We start from the raw sequence: 16,397 nt of genomic DNA, 5'->3' as shown, positions 1-16,397 counted from the left end.
TCCCCCGCCCCCTGCACATATACCCTACACACACGCGCGCGCACACACACACACACACACACACCCGGCGCGCACAGACAGACACGCTCCCTCCCTCCGGCGCGCTCTACCACTCGCCCGCCCGCCGCGCACGCAGCCGGCCCCGGCTCCCCGCGCCCCGCGCCCCGCGCCCCGCCGCCGCCGAGCGAAGCCGGGCTGGGCTTGAAGCTGCTCATGGAGAAAGTGCCGGGTGAGATGGAGATTGAGCGCAGGGAGCGGAGCGAGGAGCTGTCCGAGGCGGAGAGGAAGGCGGTGCAGGCGACGTGGGCCCGGCTGTATGCCAACTGCGAGGACGTGGGGGTGGCCATCCTGGTGAGGTAGGTGTCGCCCCGGCCCGGCCGGGCCCGGGGGAGGGACGGCGGCAGCTGCTCCAGGCAGAGGCGGGCTCGGCGCGGGTCCGAGCTCGGGCGCCACCTTCCCAGCTGCGACTGGGGCCCGAGCCGGTCGGGGGATTGCGGGTAGCCTGGGGCGGCTTAGGGTGGGCGAAGCCCTGGCCGAGCCCTTCTTAGCTCTGGGCGAGGGGCTCACCAGGAACTAGGAACCAGATACAGAAGGAAGGCACCTCCTTCCCCCTCCTCTCCCGGGCCTCAGAACTCCTGGTTCAGCCAGCCTTGCCTTCCTCACCGCGACCCCAGCCACCCGCAGCTGTTTTGGACGCACATTTTACGGCCTTTCCAATGGGGGTCGTGGAGGCTCCCCATTCTAGAGGCAAGAAAACTGAGGATCAGCCAAGGAGGACAAAGAGGAGCAAACCCCTTTCTCCAGCTCAGCCAGCCCCTTTCCGTGTTCAAAGACTTGGAAGGGCTGCGCAAAGGGCAAAAGAATAGAGGTCAGAAGAAGTGGACCCCACAGGTCCTGTTTTCCCAGCTGGTCCCTTCCTGCCCCTGGGGCCAGGCCAGCAGGGAGCTCCCAGGTGAGATGCAGGTGAGTGGAGAAGTAAACAGTCCCCTCGGATACAGTCCCTGCTGAGTTTGATGGAGGGAAAGGGAGAAGCTTCAGAGACAGGGCCCCATCTCATCCTTCAGAGACAGAACCCCAGGTCTGGGGAGGAAAGGTCGTGGGTCTTGGGTTCAGGGGTCATTCAGGAACCACATGCCCCCAAGGGATGCACACAGAGTGACACTGTTATTCACACTCCTACACACCAATGCACATGCACGCCATTCCCACAGAGTGCACACGCTAGTACCTGACTACAGCTCCAGATCACTGCTCTCTTCCCACACATGCTGGTCCCTGGGGGGTGCAGGCAGAGAGGCCCAGACCCACACTCACCCCCAACCCTCTGTCCTTGGCAGAGGGAAGCTGTCAAATCTAGGACAGATCGGGGCAGTCTTTTGATTTAAAGATGGGGTGAAACCTCCCATTGGAAAGGACAGTTGAAGTGCATGCCTGTCTCCCAGGCTTGGCCCCATCTCTGGCTCCTCTTTTTCTCCCACACTCTCTCCCTTCTGCCTCCCCCAAGCCTGGGACCTACCCAGCTCCATAATGATGTGCCCTGATTCCAACTTAGAAACAGATTTTGGAGGAAAAAAAGAGCAAGCAGCACTCTTGAGGAGTTCCAAGAAGGCGCCTAAGGAAGAGACAGCTATTTGGGCAGCTCCCAGGCTCAGAAACAGCTGGGGTGGTGGGGAAGGTAAGAGGGGATTTCAGGTTCCCAAGCCATCAGACATGGGAGGTGCATCTCTGCACAATCGTGCACCCACACGGTGGGTCGCAGAGTCACAGATGCGCCAGACTGCATCCCAGGGGGGCAGCTTTCAGCTCTCAGGCCTCAGGATGCATGCGGATACTCACACAGGTCACCAGGAGGAAATGAGGCGAGGTTAACAGGACCATGGCTATTTTTTGTCCCAACACCCTGCCATTTGCCAATAAGGACATGTAGAGGAGGACTTGGCCACCCACTCCAGTGTTCTTGCCTGGAGAATCCCATAGACAGGAGCCTGGCGGGCTGCAATCCATGGGGTCGCAAAGAGTCGGACACAACTGAGCGACTAAGCGCAGCACAGGAGATGTGTCCACAGTTCCGCTCCTGGGATCCCACCTAACTTCCCCAGGAGGATTGCCGAGGAAGGACCTGAACCCCGAGGTGTTTCTGGAGAGTCTGAGCTCTTGGCAAGGTTTTCTTTCTCTCTGTGTGCCCCTCTGTGTTCCCTGGGGGGAGCTAGTTCCTCAGAGGGGACTGGGTTGGGCTGGGGAGGTGTTTACCAAGTGCCAGGCCCACAATTAACCCGAGATGAAGAGCGGCTGAAGACCGAGATAGCAGTTAGATCTGGCTTGCTGATAACCCCGGCTACACTTCATCTGACCCCACCTCTGTTGCCAGGAACCCAGCCCAGCCTGGGACAGAAGCTGGCGGAGCAGACCCTCCTTCAGCCCACATCCCACCAGCCCCCCTTCTCTTTCACTCCTGCACCTGCTGTCTGCCCCAGGATGGGCGGTGTTAGGGGGCAAGACTGATACGCTTCTCAGATAAGGCCCCTCCCCAGATCCTGCACTCCCCCAGTTTTGTCCTGTCTTCACAGGCCATCCACAGGCCAGGTGGAGCCCAAGACAGTAGCCTTGGGGCCAGTCTCATCCCCTGAGGAGGCAGCAGACGTAAGGAAGGTAGCAGAGGGGCCACCCGGACCCCACACCCCCTCTCCCTGCCGGAGGAGACCAAGAGGGAGCACCCATGCTCAAGGAAGGCTCCCCTCCCAGTTGTAACTGCCGCCTTCCCCCTCACGTGCAGACAGGCCTATTTCAGGCTCTCTTGGAAGCCCAGATGCCTCTGGAAGCTGAGAAACTCCCCAAGGCTGGCTGCTGAGGCTTCTCCCAGCAGCAGCGCAGGCCGGGACTGAAAGGGTCAGGAGTAAACACAGGGGGGCTGGGAGAGACCCCAGGATGAAGGAGCAGAGCTCAGGCCCTTAGACTCTCATGGCTCAGAAGAGGGACCCGGCAGGACCGTCCTTCCTCAGGGCCATAACATGGCACTGGGTGTGTTGAGCAGCAGACCCACTGGGTCTCAGGCCACCATCCCCGGCAGAGCAGCCTCTGAGGTGGCCTGGGGAAGTCATCAATGTGGGGGCTGCTCCGGCTCCTTCCTGGTCCTGCTACCCACTCCACTGGGCAACCTTGGGCATCAGTTCCTCATTAAGGATATGGGGATAAAAACAGTGCCAACCTCAGGACAGTATCCCAAGGATTAATGAGATCTTATAGTAAGTGCTCAATAAATAGTCCCTGCTACCTCCTCGTCAGTAAAATGGACATAATGCCCACTTGGTTGTGGCATTAAAGGAAATAGCAAGTAGACATGCTCTGCATGTTGTTATTCACCCGCCAAGTCGAAATTGGTATTCTTGTTGCCGTGTAAGACCTCCAAAGTCAGAGATTCCCCATTTAAAGCCAGATTGCGTTTTTCATAGCTGTCCTTCACTGTGATGCTTTTTTCCAATGTGTTTTCAGACCCGTCACCTCGTCTGTCCTCACCAGTGTATCTGTGAAGTAGCGAGCAGGGGTGCGGGGACTGCTCTCACACTTGTGCAGACAGAAGGTTGTGAAGTGGTTTGCCCAAGGTCACACTTGGCCTCTGAGAGGGGCCCTCCCAGCTCTCCATATGGACTGTGTCCCGGTCACTGCCCCGCCAGCCTCCCTCGTCGCCTGAAAGGGTGGCGGGGGCCAGATGCTCTCCCTCCATCTACTCCAGCTCTCAGATCTGAGACCTGCCCCAAGGGTCATTTTAGCAAATTACCAATTCTCTCTGATCACAAAGGGGGACACTCCAAAGATGTGAAAACAACCTGAAAAAAAAAAAAAAAAAAAAACAGGTCCAAGACAGTCCATCCTTTTTCTGAGGCTTCAGTTAAGTTACGTAAGTTCTGATCGAGTCTGGCCACATACCTCCCTGTCCCGACTGGGAGATGGAGCGCAAATGTCATCACCACCATCCTGCAAACCGCAGGGCCCTGTGCCAGGGTGAAGGGTCAGAGGGTGCGTGAGACCCGGGCTCTGCTCTGGGGCTGTGCGACCCAGACGGGTAGAAAGGGAAAAAGCCGTGAAAGGTGGCAGGGAACCCACTGATGGCCTTGGAAGGAAAACAGTCACCCTGGGCCGGGCCGTATGCTCCGGAAGAGGGCCGACTGACATGGGGAAAGAGAGAGGGAGGTGGTCCACTGTGTGGAAGGACAGGCCAGCTCACCCGAGGAATCTTTTACTGATGCTAAGTGATGCTGTTGGGCTGGAGCATGGGGCAAAATGTGGACCCCATGTTGGAGAAGCAGGTGTGGGACAGTTTCTAAGAAGCCTGGAATCTTAAGGAATTTTGACTGTGTCCGGTAGAACAATGGTGAGTAATGGAATGTTTCTGAGCTGGAGAGCGACCCAGTGAATGTGACGAGCTGTGTGCTTAGCCATGTCCAACTCTTTGCACCCCCTGGACTGTAGCCCACCAGGTTCCTCTGTCCCTAGGGATTCTCCAGGCAAGAATACTGGAGTGGGGTGCCATGCCCTCCTCCAGGGGATCTTCCCCACTCAAGGATCGAACCCAGGTCTCTTGCATAGTGAATGTGATATTTGGGGGGAATTAGACAATTGCAGATAAACCCGAGAGGGAAGGGGTAGATCACCCTAGGGTCTGCCCCAAGGCGTGCACAGGCTGGCTGGAGAGGACAAATGTACAGACAGACAGGAAGGACTTACAGAACCACACCAGGCAGGTGACATCAAGCCATATCTTTAATTAAATCAACCGATGACTGTTTACTGCAGGCTGAGGAGGGTGGCGGGGTAGTGAAGAGGGAAGGGACGGCACTGGGAGGAGGACTGAGTCTCATTTCTTCCCTTCCCTTCCGTGACTGGAGTTAAGTCATAGTTGGGGCCTTTCCTTATTTAGGAAGAGAGCTCTGACCTTATCATAACAAAGGCCTTTACCGAGCACCCTACATCCACACTGTGCCCGCGAGCTCCCTCACTGCCTCCTCCCAACATCTCACAAGGACTCTCAAGAAAGAAGCAGTGATGCCCATTTCATTGATGAGGAAATTGAGGCTCAGAAAAGTTAACTGCCCCCAGATCAACACCAGCCCGTGATTCCCAGAAGGCAGGCTCTTACCCTCTCGGCTGCGACTGGAGCAGGCCTTGAAGAGCGTGTGGCATTTGGGAAGAAGGCAAGAGGCAGGGGAGCAAGGAAGGCAGAGACCGGGAGAGGATGTGCAGATCTCACTGATGCAAAAGGCCGGGACCCAGGGAGGGGCTTCATGTCAACCAGCTTGGCCAGAGGAAGCGCTGGTGTTTGAGGGACGGCTGCACGCGGTGGCATGGGAGTGGGTCCTGCCTCTCCCCCATCACCCTCTTCCACCTGTGGACCAGGCTCCCCTCCCCATCATCCGGGCACTTCCGGGGGGGCCCAAGGCCACCCCGCTGCTCAGCGCCCACCTGCTGCCTCCTGCAGGTTCTTTGTAAACTTCCCGTCAGCCAAGCAGTACTTCAGCCAGTTCAGGCACATGGAGGAGCCCCTGGAAATGGAGCGGAGCCCGCAGCTGCGGAAGCATGCCTGCCGGGTCATGGGGGCCCTGAACACGGTGGTGGAGAACCTGCACGACCCCGAGAAGGTGTCCTCTGTGCTCGCCCTGGTGGGCAAAGCCCATGCCCTCAAGCACAAGGTGGAGCCCGTGTACTTCAAGGTGGGTCCCTGGGTGGGTGCTGCCACCCAACACCAAACCCCATTCAGCTCCCGAGCCCCACAGCCAGCGACAGTCAGGGGGGCCACCCATCCTCGTCCCCCGGCGTGGCTGTCCCTGGGAGGGGCAGCAGAATGGGGCTGGGTCCTGAGGGTGTCTGGTTCCCAAAGCTGCCAGGCACTTGTGTCCTGAATGATGCCCTCAGCCAACCACAGGATTCTGTGGGCTGCAGGGGGCACGGGGGGGGGGGGTGGACCCCGGGGGTTCACTCCCCCCTTCCTTCTCTTCATTTTCAGATCCTCTCTGGAGTCATCCTGGAGGTGATCGCCGAGGAATTTGCCAATGACTTCCCCCCTGAGACGCAGAGAGCCTGGGCCAAACTTCGCGGCCTCATCTACAGCCACGTGACCGCTGCCTACAAGGAAGTGGGCTGGGTACAGCAGGTCCCCAACGCCACCACGTGAGGAGGCAGCGCTCCCTGCCGTGTCCTCCCCTGTCCCCCAGCCTCCCACCTCTCCTGGTGCCCAGGGGCTGACCGCCCTCCAGGGCAGGGACACTCCCAGGGCGGGTGGCTCTGGGGTGCACACAGAGAAGAACAGGCACAATGGGAAAAGGCCCACTCATGCCAAGGGCCCCAGACAGATTCTCCTCAGGCAGAGCCTCCCCCTCCCCTAGAACTGGGGGGGGGGCACGCAGAGCACCCCAAGACCGAGGCTGCCCCAGCAGAGAGGCTCGAAAGGTTCCTGGCAGGAGGCTGGCTCATAAGATCCAGAGGCGGTCCAGGCCAGCTCTGGCCACTTCCTCCCTGGGTACCCATCACATGGGGCTGTTTTTCATCTCGTGCTGACCAGCGCTCCCTCCTGCCTTGGCCTCCAAGCAGGCCGGAGCCAGGAGAATCACGGGGATGCACGCACGTGCCGAGCCCACCCGGGCCAGCGTGGATGTCCCTCCCACACACACCAGCAGGGCGGGTGTAGGGGGGGTTGCTTCCGGGCTGACTCCAGAGTCCACGTTCCCAGTTCTGGGGTGAGGGCCCCGGGGACGGGCTCCAAGAGGGTGGCCAGCGGCCTCCCAGTGACTCCAACTGACTTGGAGCACGCGGGGAGGGCTGGCCCCCAGACGTGGCGGCTGGGAACACTCCAGCCTCCCTGGGCCCCCGTGGGGCTGGGGCTCTGGGAGCTCAATGGAGGGGCGGAGGCCAGGCTGGGCTGGAGGCGGGAGGGGGGGAGAGGCACGGGGGCGGGAAGGGAATGGGAAGCAGGGGTCAGCCAGAGGCTCGGGACACGCGTTGGAGAGAAACAGTCCCAGCAGTTTCCCAGGGAAGAGGTGGCGTCCCCACCCCCACCCCCGGGGCTCCAAGCTGGGAGCTGGCCCACGGGGCCGGCCGGACCTCTACCCGCAGACGTCCCCGCGCAGCTCAGGTCCTCCGAGGGCAGCCTGGCGAGGCCCTGCCTCCCGGCCTTCCTGCCACTGACCACCCTGGCCCCCCTCCCCCTTCTTCCCTGACTCAGGACCACTCAAGGGAGCGGAGCCCTCGGGGATTGCTGGCAACAGCCAGGGGGCCGCTCCAGATGTTTGCAGCTGGGCCCTGGCCGGGCCCAGACCTCAGAGCGGATGGACAGGAAGCCGGCAGGCGGTTTTTTACCTGACCAGGAGGTGCTGGCAGGGCCTGCAGAGCTTCCGGAAGCAGCCGGAGGGGCCGGGAAAGGGTCAGAAGGGGGAAGGGGGCTTGCCCTCCCACGCCTCTCCCCAGGCAGGCTCTGCCGCCAAAGATGAGCTTGTTTACAGCCAAGAGAGGAGACTTCCTGCTTCTAGAGAAAAGGGCTTTTTTATAGGGGCCTGGAGGGCCAGGGAGAGAGAGCTGGCCGGTGCGAGTGAATCAGAACCACATGGACAACATTTCCCGACACGAAGCCCCGTCGCCTCCCCTCTCTTGCCTCAGCCGGACCCCTGGGACCAAAATCTTGCCAAACCCTAAACATTAGGAAACCGCCGAAATCTCCCGCCTCCCCCCTTTCGGCTCCCGTGGGCTCCATGGAGAAGTGCCGCTATGAGGACTGGTCAGGGCCCTGCGCCCTCCTGGGCCCCAGCACCCCACGTTTCTGAGGGAATCCCCTCATCCCTTTCCACACTCGAGTGCCGCCCGTGATCTCCGCGGGGCACAGATGCAGCCCCCAAGAGGGTGTGTCTCCCTGGGCCCAGGGCCTGCAGACCCAGCTACTGCTGGGTCCAAATGGGTTCAGAGGGTGGGACGGAGTTCCAGGGCAGAGATCTAGAAGGCCTCCATCCAGCCTCTCTTATCAGAGACTCAACAGTGGGCCAGACGCCACTGTTTATTGAACTGTCTCTGCTTCAGGGTGTGTGTGGGTGTGTGAGCGTGTGTGGGTGTGTGTGTGGGTGTTTGATGGGGGGTAGTGGGGGTGGGGGGTGGTGAGTGCAAAGGGGACGCCCGTGGGTGGCCCGAGAGGGTACCACAGGCCAACCCAGGAGTGTGCGCGTCTCAGAACTGAGGACAGGCGCTCATGTTTGTACGGTTCTTTGCAGTTTGTGAAACACTTTCAGCAGTTCTAGCACTCCATTCTCACAGAGGTGGGCACTGCACGCAGGACTCAGGATTTAGAGAAAAAGATATGAGGTTCAGGGGGCTGGTGGAGGTCGTACCGCAGGTTCCTGGCAGAAGAGGGCCTTAGAAGCTGGGTGTAGTGGGCTCCTTTCAGGGGTCCCGCGTGAGATTCCGGGAGGGTAGTACCTGTCTCACCAGTCCCCGACTCCTGGCCCCTCCGCGAAGGTCCCCTGGCCCCACACTGAGGCCCTAGTAACCTGTCACCTCCTTCTGTCTCATCCGCAGCCCGCCGGCCACGCTGCCCTCTTCGGGGCCATAGGACCCCCTTCTTCTCCCCCATCCCTGGCAGCACCTTGAGCAGAAGGCCGAGTTCTGAAGACCTTCCTTGACCTTCCATCTCTGGGTGCCAAGGAAGCTGGAAGAATCCCTGACTCATCTTCCTGGAAAGAGGCTGCCTCTGCCTGGGCCACAGTACCCCCTGGAGCCACCAGGAGGTGACGCTGGCTACCCGGATGCCGACTCCAAGGGCGCCAAAGCGGGTGGCCTGTGGGGATGGGGGACCCTCCCTCCTTGAAGAGCCGGGCACACCCTTCTTAGCTTTTCTACTCACTGTTAGAGACCAGCGGGGATCAGGGACAGGTCTGTGAGTCACTCGAGGAACGAAGAGGCCTATTTCTATCTGCCTGGCCACACGCGGGTCTGGTCTCCGCATCACTTATCTAGAGTACCACGCACACGTCTACCGCATATACAGATATATTCTATATACAATCTCTATATAAATATATATATATATACATACATATCTTATAATGTGTATAGTGGGGCCCAGAGGCGCGTATGAGGCTTCGGTTCTGCCCACCAAGGGGTCCTGGCAGCTTCTGGGCAGAGATCAGAGTGTTCTGGAGGAGACGATGGGGGTCCCACAGAGGCACAGAGAAGATCATGTGGCAGGGCGGGGGCGACGCAGCTCGCCAGCAAAGCCCAGACCCTTCTCTCTGACCGGCTCCCTACATCCCGCTCTCCACTCGAGGCAGAAAGGTTTTGGTGCACCCTACCTCTGCCCCCTACAAAAGGAGGTGGCTTCCTGACTTGCCCCCAGATGGGCCAGGGCAGGCAGAGAGGGCCGGAAGTTCTGGATGGGGTGACTGCAGCCAGCAGGGGAGGAGCCGTGGTCAAGAAACCTGGAATGCCAGGCTCCATCTGCCTTTGCCGCTAAGACAGCGGGAGGGAATCCAGGCTGCTTGTCCGCCAGGCAGGGCAGTGGTGATGGGACCAGATGCCTCTGTCTCGCCTTCCCTCCCCTGCTGCTGGCTGGCGGTCAGTCCTGTCCATCCATCTAGGTCAGCATTGCTGGGGATTCCCCCCACCCATGTGTACCCCTGGGTCGTGTGTGTCGTCCTCAAGGATGTTTTGCTACTGTGGTTACTGTGCCTGCCTCCTCCCGTCCCGTCTTCGTGCAGCCGTCCGTGTAACTGCCTGTCCTCCTTTTGTAGTTTCTGACGTTTGTAACCAGACCCAGCCGTGTCATTAAACAGACTTGTTCTTCCTGTGTCTGTGCACGCTCATTTGGTCTTTTCCTGCCATCTGCCCCTCGCCTCTGTCTCCCCAGCCTGAGTTCAAGACCGGGGCATTTTTCTTGGAAGGTGACCTCCCCACCAAGGTCCCCCTCACCTGCGTCTCAGCCTTGGCTGGTCGCGGGCCCCTCTGATTGGGGCTCAGGACGGTGGTGCGGGTCCCCCTGGTGGTTCAGTCGGGATCACAGAGCTGCAGACTGGAAGCTGGGCTCTTGGGGGTGGGGTGGGGCAGAAAGGGAGTCTGGGCTTGTTTTAAAATGTCCGGGGGACTTTTCACCTTTTGTTCTGGAAATCTCCCTGGTGTGGATAGGATAAGCAAGGGAAGACTCCAGGGAGAGATGTTCGGAAACGAAGGTCCTGCTTGTTTAGTGAGTCAAGCAAGCCAAGGGCGAGGCCTTGACCTTCCAGACCTGAGCTGGGTGTCCCATACCCTGCTTGCCGCTCGAGGTTCATGGGTGGGGCAGGCTGTGGGCATTTGAGAAAGTCTGCCCTTACAAGCCTTACCCCCCCAAGACCACCCTGAGCCCTCAGCTCCCAGCCCCTTCTGTCTCCCACTCCACAGCCTCAGGCCAGGCCTGCCCAGCCCCCACCCCTGACGGCGGCCACAGTCAGCAGCACAGCTCCCTGAGGAGCCACCAGGAGGTCACCACCCCCGGGGTGGGCTGCAGGGGAAGCAGGAAGCAGCGTCTGCCCCTGGGGAGGGCTCCGGCTGCCTGGGAAGATTCAGCTGACACACAGGGAAAGTCTCCCTGGGCCGTGAACTCCTTGAATGCAGGCCGAGCCTCCACGGCCTGGACCTGGCACAGCAGAGGTGCTGACTGCAATCCAGGGAATAAATAAATAAACTCCGCTCTTAGAAAGCAAGACCAGTACCTGGGGCCAAAAGTGAGCTGGGTGCTTCACTGACACAGGGTGGAGAGGATGGAGCGAGGGCAAGGCTTTTCCAGGGACAGAGCGCCCGGCTCTGCAGGGACGGTCTCCCTACGCTGTGTGACCTTGGGCAAGTCACTCAGACTTTCTAAGCCACAGGTCACCTCTAATTTAAAATAGGAGTGTAACGTGAGACCTGTCTTGCAAGGCAGGTACGAGGAGAACAAGGATGCACGCCATGGTCCTGGGGACGTGGGAATGCTCAGGGCAGAGTGACCGCCAGGTCATTGGGAAGCAACAAATAGAAGGACGGGGTGGGGGTGGGCGGAGAGCTGGCCAAGATGAGTGATGAGTCTTGGAAGAGACTGCCAGACTCCCAGGTTTCGGGCCTCGTGGTCCCTGGCGGGCTCAGGCTGAGCCAGAGGGCTCTGGGTGGGGGTGGGGACCGCGAGGCTGTGGTCCCCACGGTGGCTGTGACTAAGAGAAGAAGGGGCATCTGTGGTTGGAGGTGGGGGGTAGTCTCTAGAAAGAAAAATCCCTCCCCATTTCACTTCTCTTGACCGGAGAGTGGTGAGGGGGCCTGGGAGATGGGAGTTTTTCTGGAACGCGGCCCTGGAGAAAGATTCTCTCCACTGCCCACCCCACAAAGAGGGGACATTGGCAACTGGTGATTTATCCTATAGTTGGGGGAGGGGTGCTGCTTGAGGAGGGGGCTGATAAAAGTCTGAACAGAGGCGATGATGCTGGGCAGGGCTCACCGGGTCCTGGTGGGCGGCAGGCTGGAGGCAGGGGGCTACCGGGTGCAGGAGCACTGACTGGCGCTTTGTTTTCTGCTGTGTGCTGAGGGATAACCTTGTCGCCGACCGAGCGGAGCAAGTGGGTCAGCTCCCCTTGGCGGTGAGCGATGGGGTGTCAGGGACGCGGGTGCAGAGGCTGAGTCTCCTTACTGCCAAGCGGACCGGTGAGGCAGCCCTACAGTGACCCCTACTGGCCGCGGCGGGAACGGCATGCGAAAAGAAGCCTCAGCCTGAGCGGGTGGGCCAAGTTATTCCTATTTTCCTTCCTCTGGGGCTCACATTCCTCTGTCGCTTTATTTATTTATTTATTTATTTTTGGCCGCGGGTGGCTTATTTCCCCGACCAAGGATCGAACTCAGGTCCTCGGCAATGAAAGCCCAAGTCTTAACCTTTGGACCAGTGGGGAATTCCCCCTCCCTTGCTTTAGAGGAAGTGGTGCCCCAACCAAGCCTAAACCCAAAAGAAAAAATGGGCACCCCGTGTATACTTATGAAAATATCCTCCCCTGTTTTGACCCAAGTGGGAAAAAAATAAATTATTTTTTAAAAGACTATACACAAAGCCCCACATTTCCTAAGCGGTTAGGTTACCTACATCAACAGATAAACTCACGTAATTGGTGACCAACAGCCACGCAGGGGTTATTAAAACAAGCATCGGGGACTTCCCTGGTGGTCCAGAGGTTGAGAATCCACCCGCCAGTGCAGTATGCGTGGGTTCGATCCCCGGTCTGGGAAGATCCCAGGCCCGTGCCACAACCCCTGAAGCCCTCACGCCCTAGAGCCCATGCTCCGCGACAAGAGGAGCCACCTCACTGAGAAGCTCAGGGACCGTGACTAGACAGTAGTTCTGCGGGCGGCACCTGGAGAAAGCCCACGTGCAGGAACAAAGGCCCAGCGCAGCTGGAGGAGGGGGAAAAAAAATACAGTGGCCTGTCTTTGTTTAAAATTTTGGATTTTTTTGTCCATCATGGATAGTTTTGTTTTAATAAAGATTTTTTTAAAATATTGTATTGAAATTGATTTCCTTTGATTACTGCCTCCACCCTTAAATATTGTGTCCCAGGCAACTGCCTCATTCATGTCTCTCTATTCCCAGCCCTTTCTTAGTACATCCTTTAAGACACCCCATCTGAAAAACACTCATCTTTGGCCTCAAAAGTTTCCCCCCTCCAACCTCCCAGGGCAGTGGGTTTCAGAGCAGCTCATCTGATAACATTTGGTAAAAGCACTGTGGCACCAGGGTAAGAGCCTGGACTGGAACGGTCCCTTAGGGTTGGTGACACTGGGTCGGAGGTTTTGGTATCGGGAAACAGAGGTCCACTCAGGCTCCCCAAATGAGAGGGGCTGGGAAATGCATTGGCGGTCCAGAGGTTGGGAGTCCACGCCTTCACTGCCAAGGGCTGGAGTTCGATCCCTGGTGGGGGAACTAAGACCCCACAAGATGTGCAGTTCAGGGAGTCAGGCCTCCAGGAATCAGGAAAAAACCACATGGCCCAGCCTTGATGGAAGGAGGGACCCCAGCATAGCTGCCCAGGAGTCTGTGAACGGACCAGGGGCCTGGGAGAGGGCAGCTCCAGGTCCGATGATCCTTCGCGAGCAGATTCACTTTTCCCGGCTCTGAGGCTCTTCTCACCCTCCCTTCTTGCCTCCAAGCCCCTGGGCACCTCATGCACACTGGCTTCTCAGGGAACGACCTTAACTCACGCGTCACGGAGACGCCTTCGCCCCCCTCGTCTTGTCTCCCACCAGAGGCTCAGCCCGCCTCTCCGTCTCCCCAGGTGAGTCCTCTAAGAGCCACCCCCTCCCTCTGGAGCACTTCCCTCCTGCCCTCCTGGCCCCTGCTCTGTCCCCCTCTCCTGACTCGGGGTCCCCCCCTCCCCGAGTTCCATGCCTCCTGACTTCCACTCCTCCACTAGGGGTCAGGCTCCCCCATGTCCACTTTGCACCTGTCTTCACCTCTTCACCGCTCGCTCTGGACCCAGCAGCAGCACTGACCTCGCTGGCCAAGCCCCCCCAGGAATACTCTCTGGGCAGTTTCTGGTTTTGTCCCACCCCCTCAGCCTACCCCCCCACCCACCATGGCCCCTTCTCAGCTCTCCCCTTGACCCCTGACCTCCGGGATCTCTTCCGATACTGTCTCATCCGTGAACTCACCCAGGCCCCAAATTTAAGCCCCAGCTCTGACAGCACCATTGTGCTTCAGGCTGCAGTGTCCAGCTGCCCCCTGGACGCCCTACATTTCACCTGGATGAGCCAGAACTGTTGATGCGCCTCCTGCCAAATCCTGTTCTTCCTGGCGATTTTCCCCTAGAAAGTGGCCCTTCCACTCGCCAAGGTAAGCAGACCAGAAACCTCGGACTCATCCTCACTGTCCTCTCTTCACCCCTCACGTCCAATCCTCCCATGAATCATGTCGGACCAACTTCAAAACTAAATCCCGACTGGGTCTCCCACCACCTCTGCTGCTACCCCTGGTCCAAGCCTCTGCCCGCTCCCTCTGTCCCCTCCACGCTGCCTCCCGCAGCCATCATCCTCTCCGCCACCAAGCCGTGGCTTTAAAGATGTTCTGCCACTGGGACTTCCCTGGTGGTCCAGTGGTTAAGAATCCACTTTGCAGTGCAGGGGATCAGGGTTCGATCCCTGGTAGGGGAACTAAGATCCCACTTGCTGAGGAGCAATGAAGCCCGAGCACCACAACTACTGTGCCACAACAAAAGGCCCCACGTGATGCAACTAAGATCCAATGCAGCCACACAAATAAGTATTAAAAAAAAAAAAAAGCAGATTTTATTCACAACTATTGCAATCGGGGGAAAGAGAGCTCAGTTTAGAACCAGCTCAACTCTAACACCTGGTGAGTGAGTGGAAGTTTCCAGCCAAGGAGCGGGAGTGGGAAGGGGCGGGGGGAGTGGTGGATGTAAGACTACTAAGAGGCAACATTGGGAGGCGGGTGTGGCTTCAGTGACGGGATCCTTGCTGGGGTTTCAGACATCATGGAAGGCGGGGGGAGGGGGGAGTGGGTTGTGGAAGATAAGGATGTACCAGATTCTAGCTAAACCAACTGAGCCAGAGGCTAGCTAAAATTGGACAATACAGATGAACCCAGAAGTCCAAAGGTCAAGCCTAGTAGTAGAAAGATCAGGGGATTCTGAGTAGAATTAGAGCCTCTTTGTCGCTTTCTCCCTCAGACCACAGGCTTCCCTGAAGGCTCAGTGGTAGATTCTGCCGGTAATGCAGGAGAAACAAGTTTGATTCCTGGGTCAAGAAAATCCTCTGGAGAAGGAAATGGCAACCCATTCCAGTATTCTTGTCTGGGAAGTCCCATGGACAGAGGAGCCTGGCCGGCTGCAGTCCACAGGGCTGCAAAAGAGTCTGATATGACTTATTGACTGAGCACACACACCCTCAGACCACAGGGGAGCAGCAAGTACCCCCCAAGAGCCAGGGATGAGCCCTGAGTAACTGCTCAAGGGCAGGTGGGCAGGCCTAGCCCTGGGTCCTCCAAGTGGACTGGCCTCATGGAAGGGGCAACACCCTCACAGCCCAGGGTGTCCTCAGAGCCCATCCTGTCTCACCCATCCCTCCCTCCAATGTGGACGAAGGGAGATGGTAGTGGGGAGGTGTGGGGGAGAGGAGGGAGGAGAGGGGAGGGGCGCGGAGGGGGGAGCCGAGGGGAGGGGAAGGGGGAGGGGAGGGGAGGGGAGAGGAGGAGGAGGCCTCCATGGGCAGGTGGGGAAGTGAGCCCTTGACCTCCTGTAAGTCCAAAGACAGAACTTGCAATACCATTCCTTGTCAAAAGCAACAGTTTTGTTATGCAAAAACCAAAAAATTTAAGTGCGCTTCAGAAAACGTAGGCTCACCCGGAATCCATCACCAATCTTCCAGATGTCTTTTGTACACATTAAAAATTTTATAATGCTTGAAATTTTTATATGTAGCTTTAAAAATAGCATTCGCGGGGGTTTTGTATGATTATGAAAGCAATACGTGATCATTGCAGGGAATTTGGGGACGAAAGGAAAACACAAAAGAAAAAAGTCACCTGTGATCCCGCCAAGCAGAGGCGATTCATTACTGTTAGCATTTTGGTCTAAATCCTTGCAGCCTCTTCCCCGTGCTGACATACCTCACACCCGGCATTTACGTCAAGTTGGGATCCTATGGTTCATGTTGGTTTCACCAAGATCTCTTTGCTAAACGGAGCCTCTTGGAGTTTGTGCAAATAAATGGTTTATGTCCGGGTCACATGGTGACGATGACAGCTGACTCCACAGTGGCACATGGGCCAGACGTGTTTCCAGGGAGATTCTGACTGGCCCTTAGTTTGTGTATTTTGGTTTTTTTGTTTGCTTGTTTTATTTTGTTTTAAATGTATTTTGGCTGCACTGGGTCTTCATTGCTGCATGCGGGCTTCTCTAGCTGAGGTACTCAGTCTTTAGATCACATGGGCTCAGTAGTTAACAGCATGCAAGCTTAGTTTCGGCTTGTGGGATCTTAGTTCCCCGACCAGGGATGGAACCCGGGCCCCCTGCGTTGGGGTTGGGAGCGGTGAGCCTCATCCAGTGGCCCACCAGAGAAGTCCCTGGGTCCTCAGTTTGAAATGAGCCAGGGAAGGAGGGTACCGTCTCCTCCCAGGCAACCAACCACAAAGCCCCGTCCCCAGCCTGCAGCTTCCACTCCCACCCCGGCGTCTTCCTCTCCACTCAGCACCCTAAGGATGCTTTCATGGTGAATAAGATTGTGTCAGCCCTCCACTCACCCCCATCAAACACCGCCCCCCCCACAGCTTCACACAGTCACACTCAGAGCGCAGAGTCCTGGCCTGGCCCGCTGGGTGGCACCATTCACCCCGGGGTCCATCTCTCCAGCCTCAGTTCCGTCTCCAC

At 58.1% G+C, this 16,397-nt stretch overlaps 1 protein-coding gene across 2 annotated transcripts; it reads left to right on the top strand.

Annotated features, from left to right (window-relative positions):
* Nucleotides 1-53: 53 nt before the first annotated feature.
* CYGB (cytoglobin) lies at nt 54-9,817 on the top strand. 2 transcript variants are annotated; one of them, XM_043461666.1, is made up of 4 exons: nt 54-356; nt 5,474-5,705; nt 5,999-6,162; nt 8,551-9,817. In XM_043461666.1, the coding sequence occupies exons 1-4, from the start codon at nt 214-216 to the stop codon at nt 8,582-8,584; spliced, it is 573 nt and encodes a 190-aa protein (XP_043317601.1). In that variant the 5' UTR covers nt 54-213; the 3' UTR covers nt 8,585-9,817. The 2 variants fall into 2 exon arrangements, with proteins under 2 accessions (XP_043317601.1, XP_043317593.1); XM_043461658.1 differs by having other exon boundaries at nt 65-356; nt 5,999-6,136.
* Nucleotides 9,818-16,397: the final 6,580 nt, after the last annotated feature.

Source organism: Cervus canadensis, chromosome 1 (assembly GCF_019320065.1).
Source record: "Cervus canadensis isolate Bull #8, Minnesota chromosome 1, ASM1932006v1, whole genome shotgun sequence".
In the NCBI taxonomy this organism is placed as follows: Eukaryota; Metazoa; Chordata; class Mammalia; order Artiodactyla; family Cervidae; genus Cervus; species Cervus canadensis.
The sequence above is the reverse complement of the archived record's forward strand: the minus strand, read 5'-3'. Positions and strand labels throughout refer to the sequence as shown.

Bases quoted from the DNA above. Each gene is read 5' to 3' on its own strand.
- CYGB (XM_043461658.1), top strand. From the start codon at position 214: ATGGAGAAAGTGCCGGGTGAGATGGAGATTGAGCGCAGGGAGCGGAGC. The intron at 357-5,473 runs GTAGGTGTCGCC...TGCCTCCTGCAG, and splicing joins GGGGTGGCCATCCTGGTGAG to GTTCTTTGTAAACTTCCCGT. The intron at 6,137-8,550 runs GTACAGCAGGTC...TCTCATCCGCAG, and splicing joins CCTACAAGGAAGTGGGCTGG to CCCGCCGGCCACGCTGCCCT.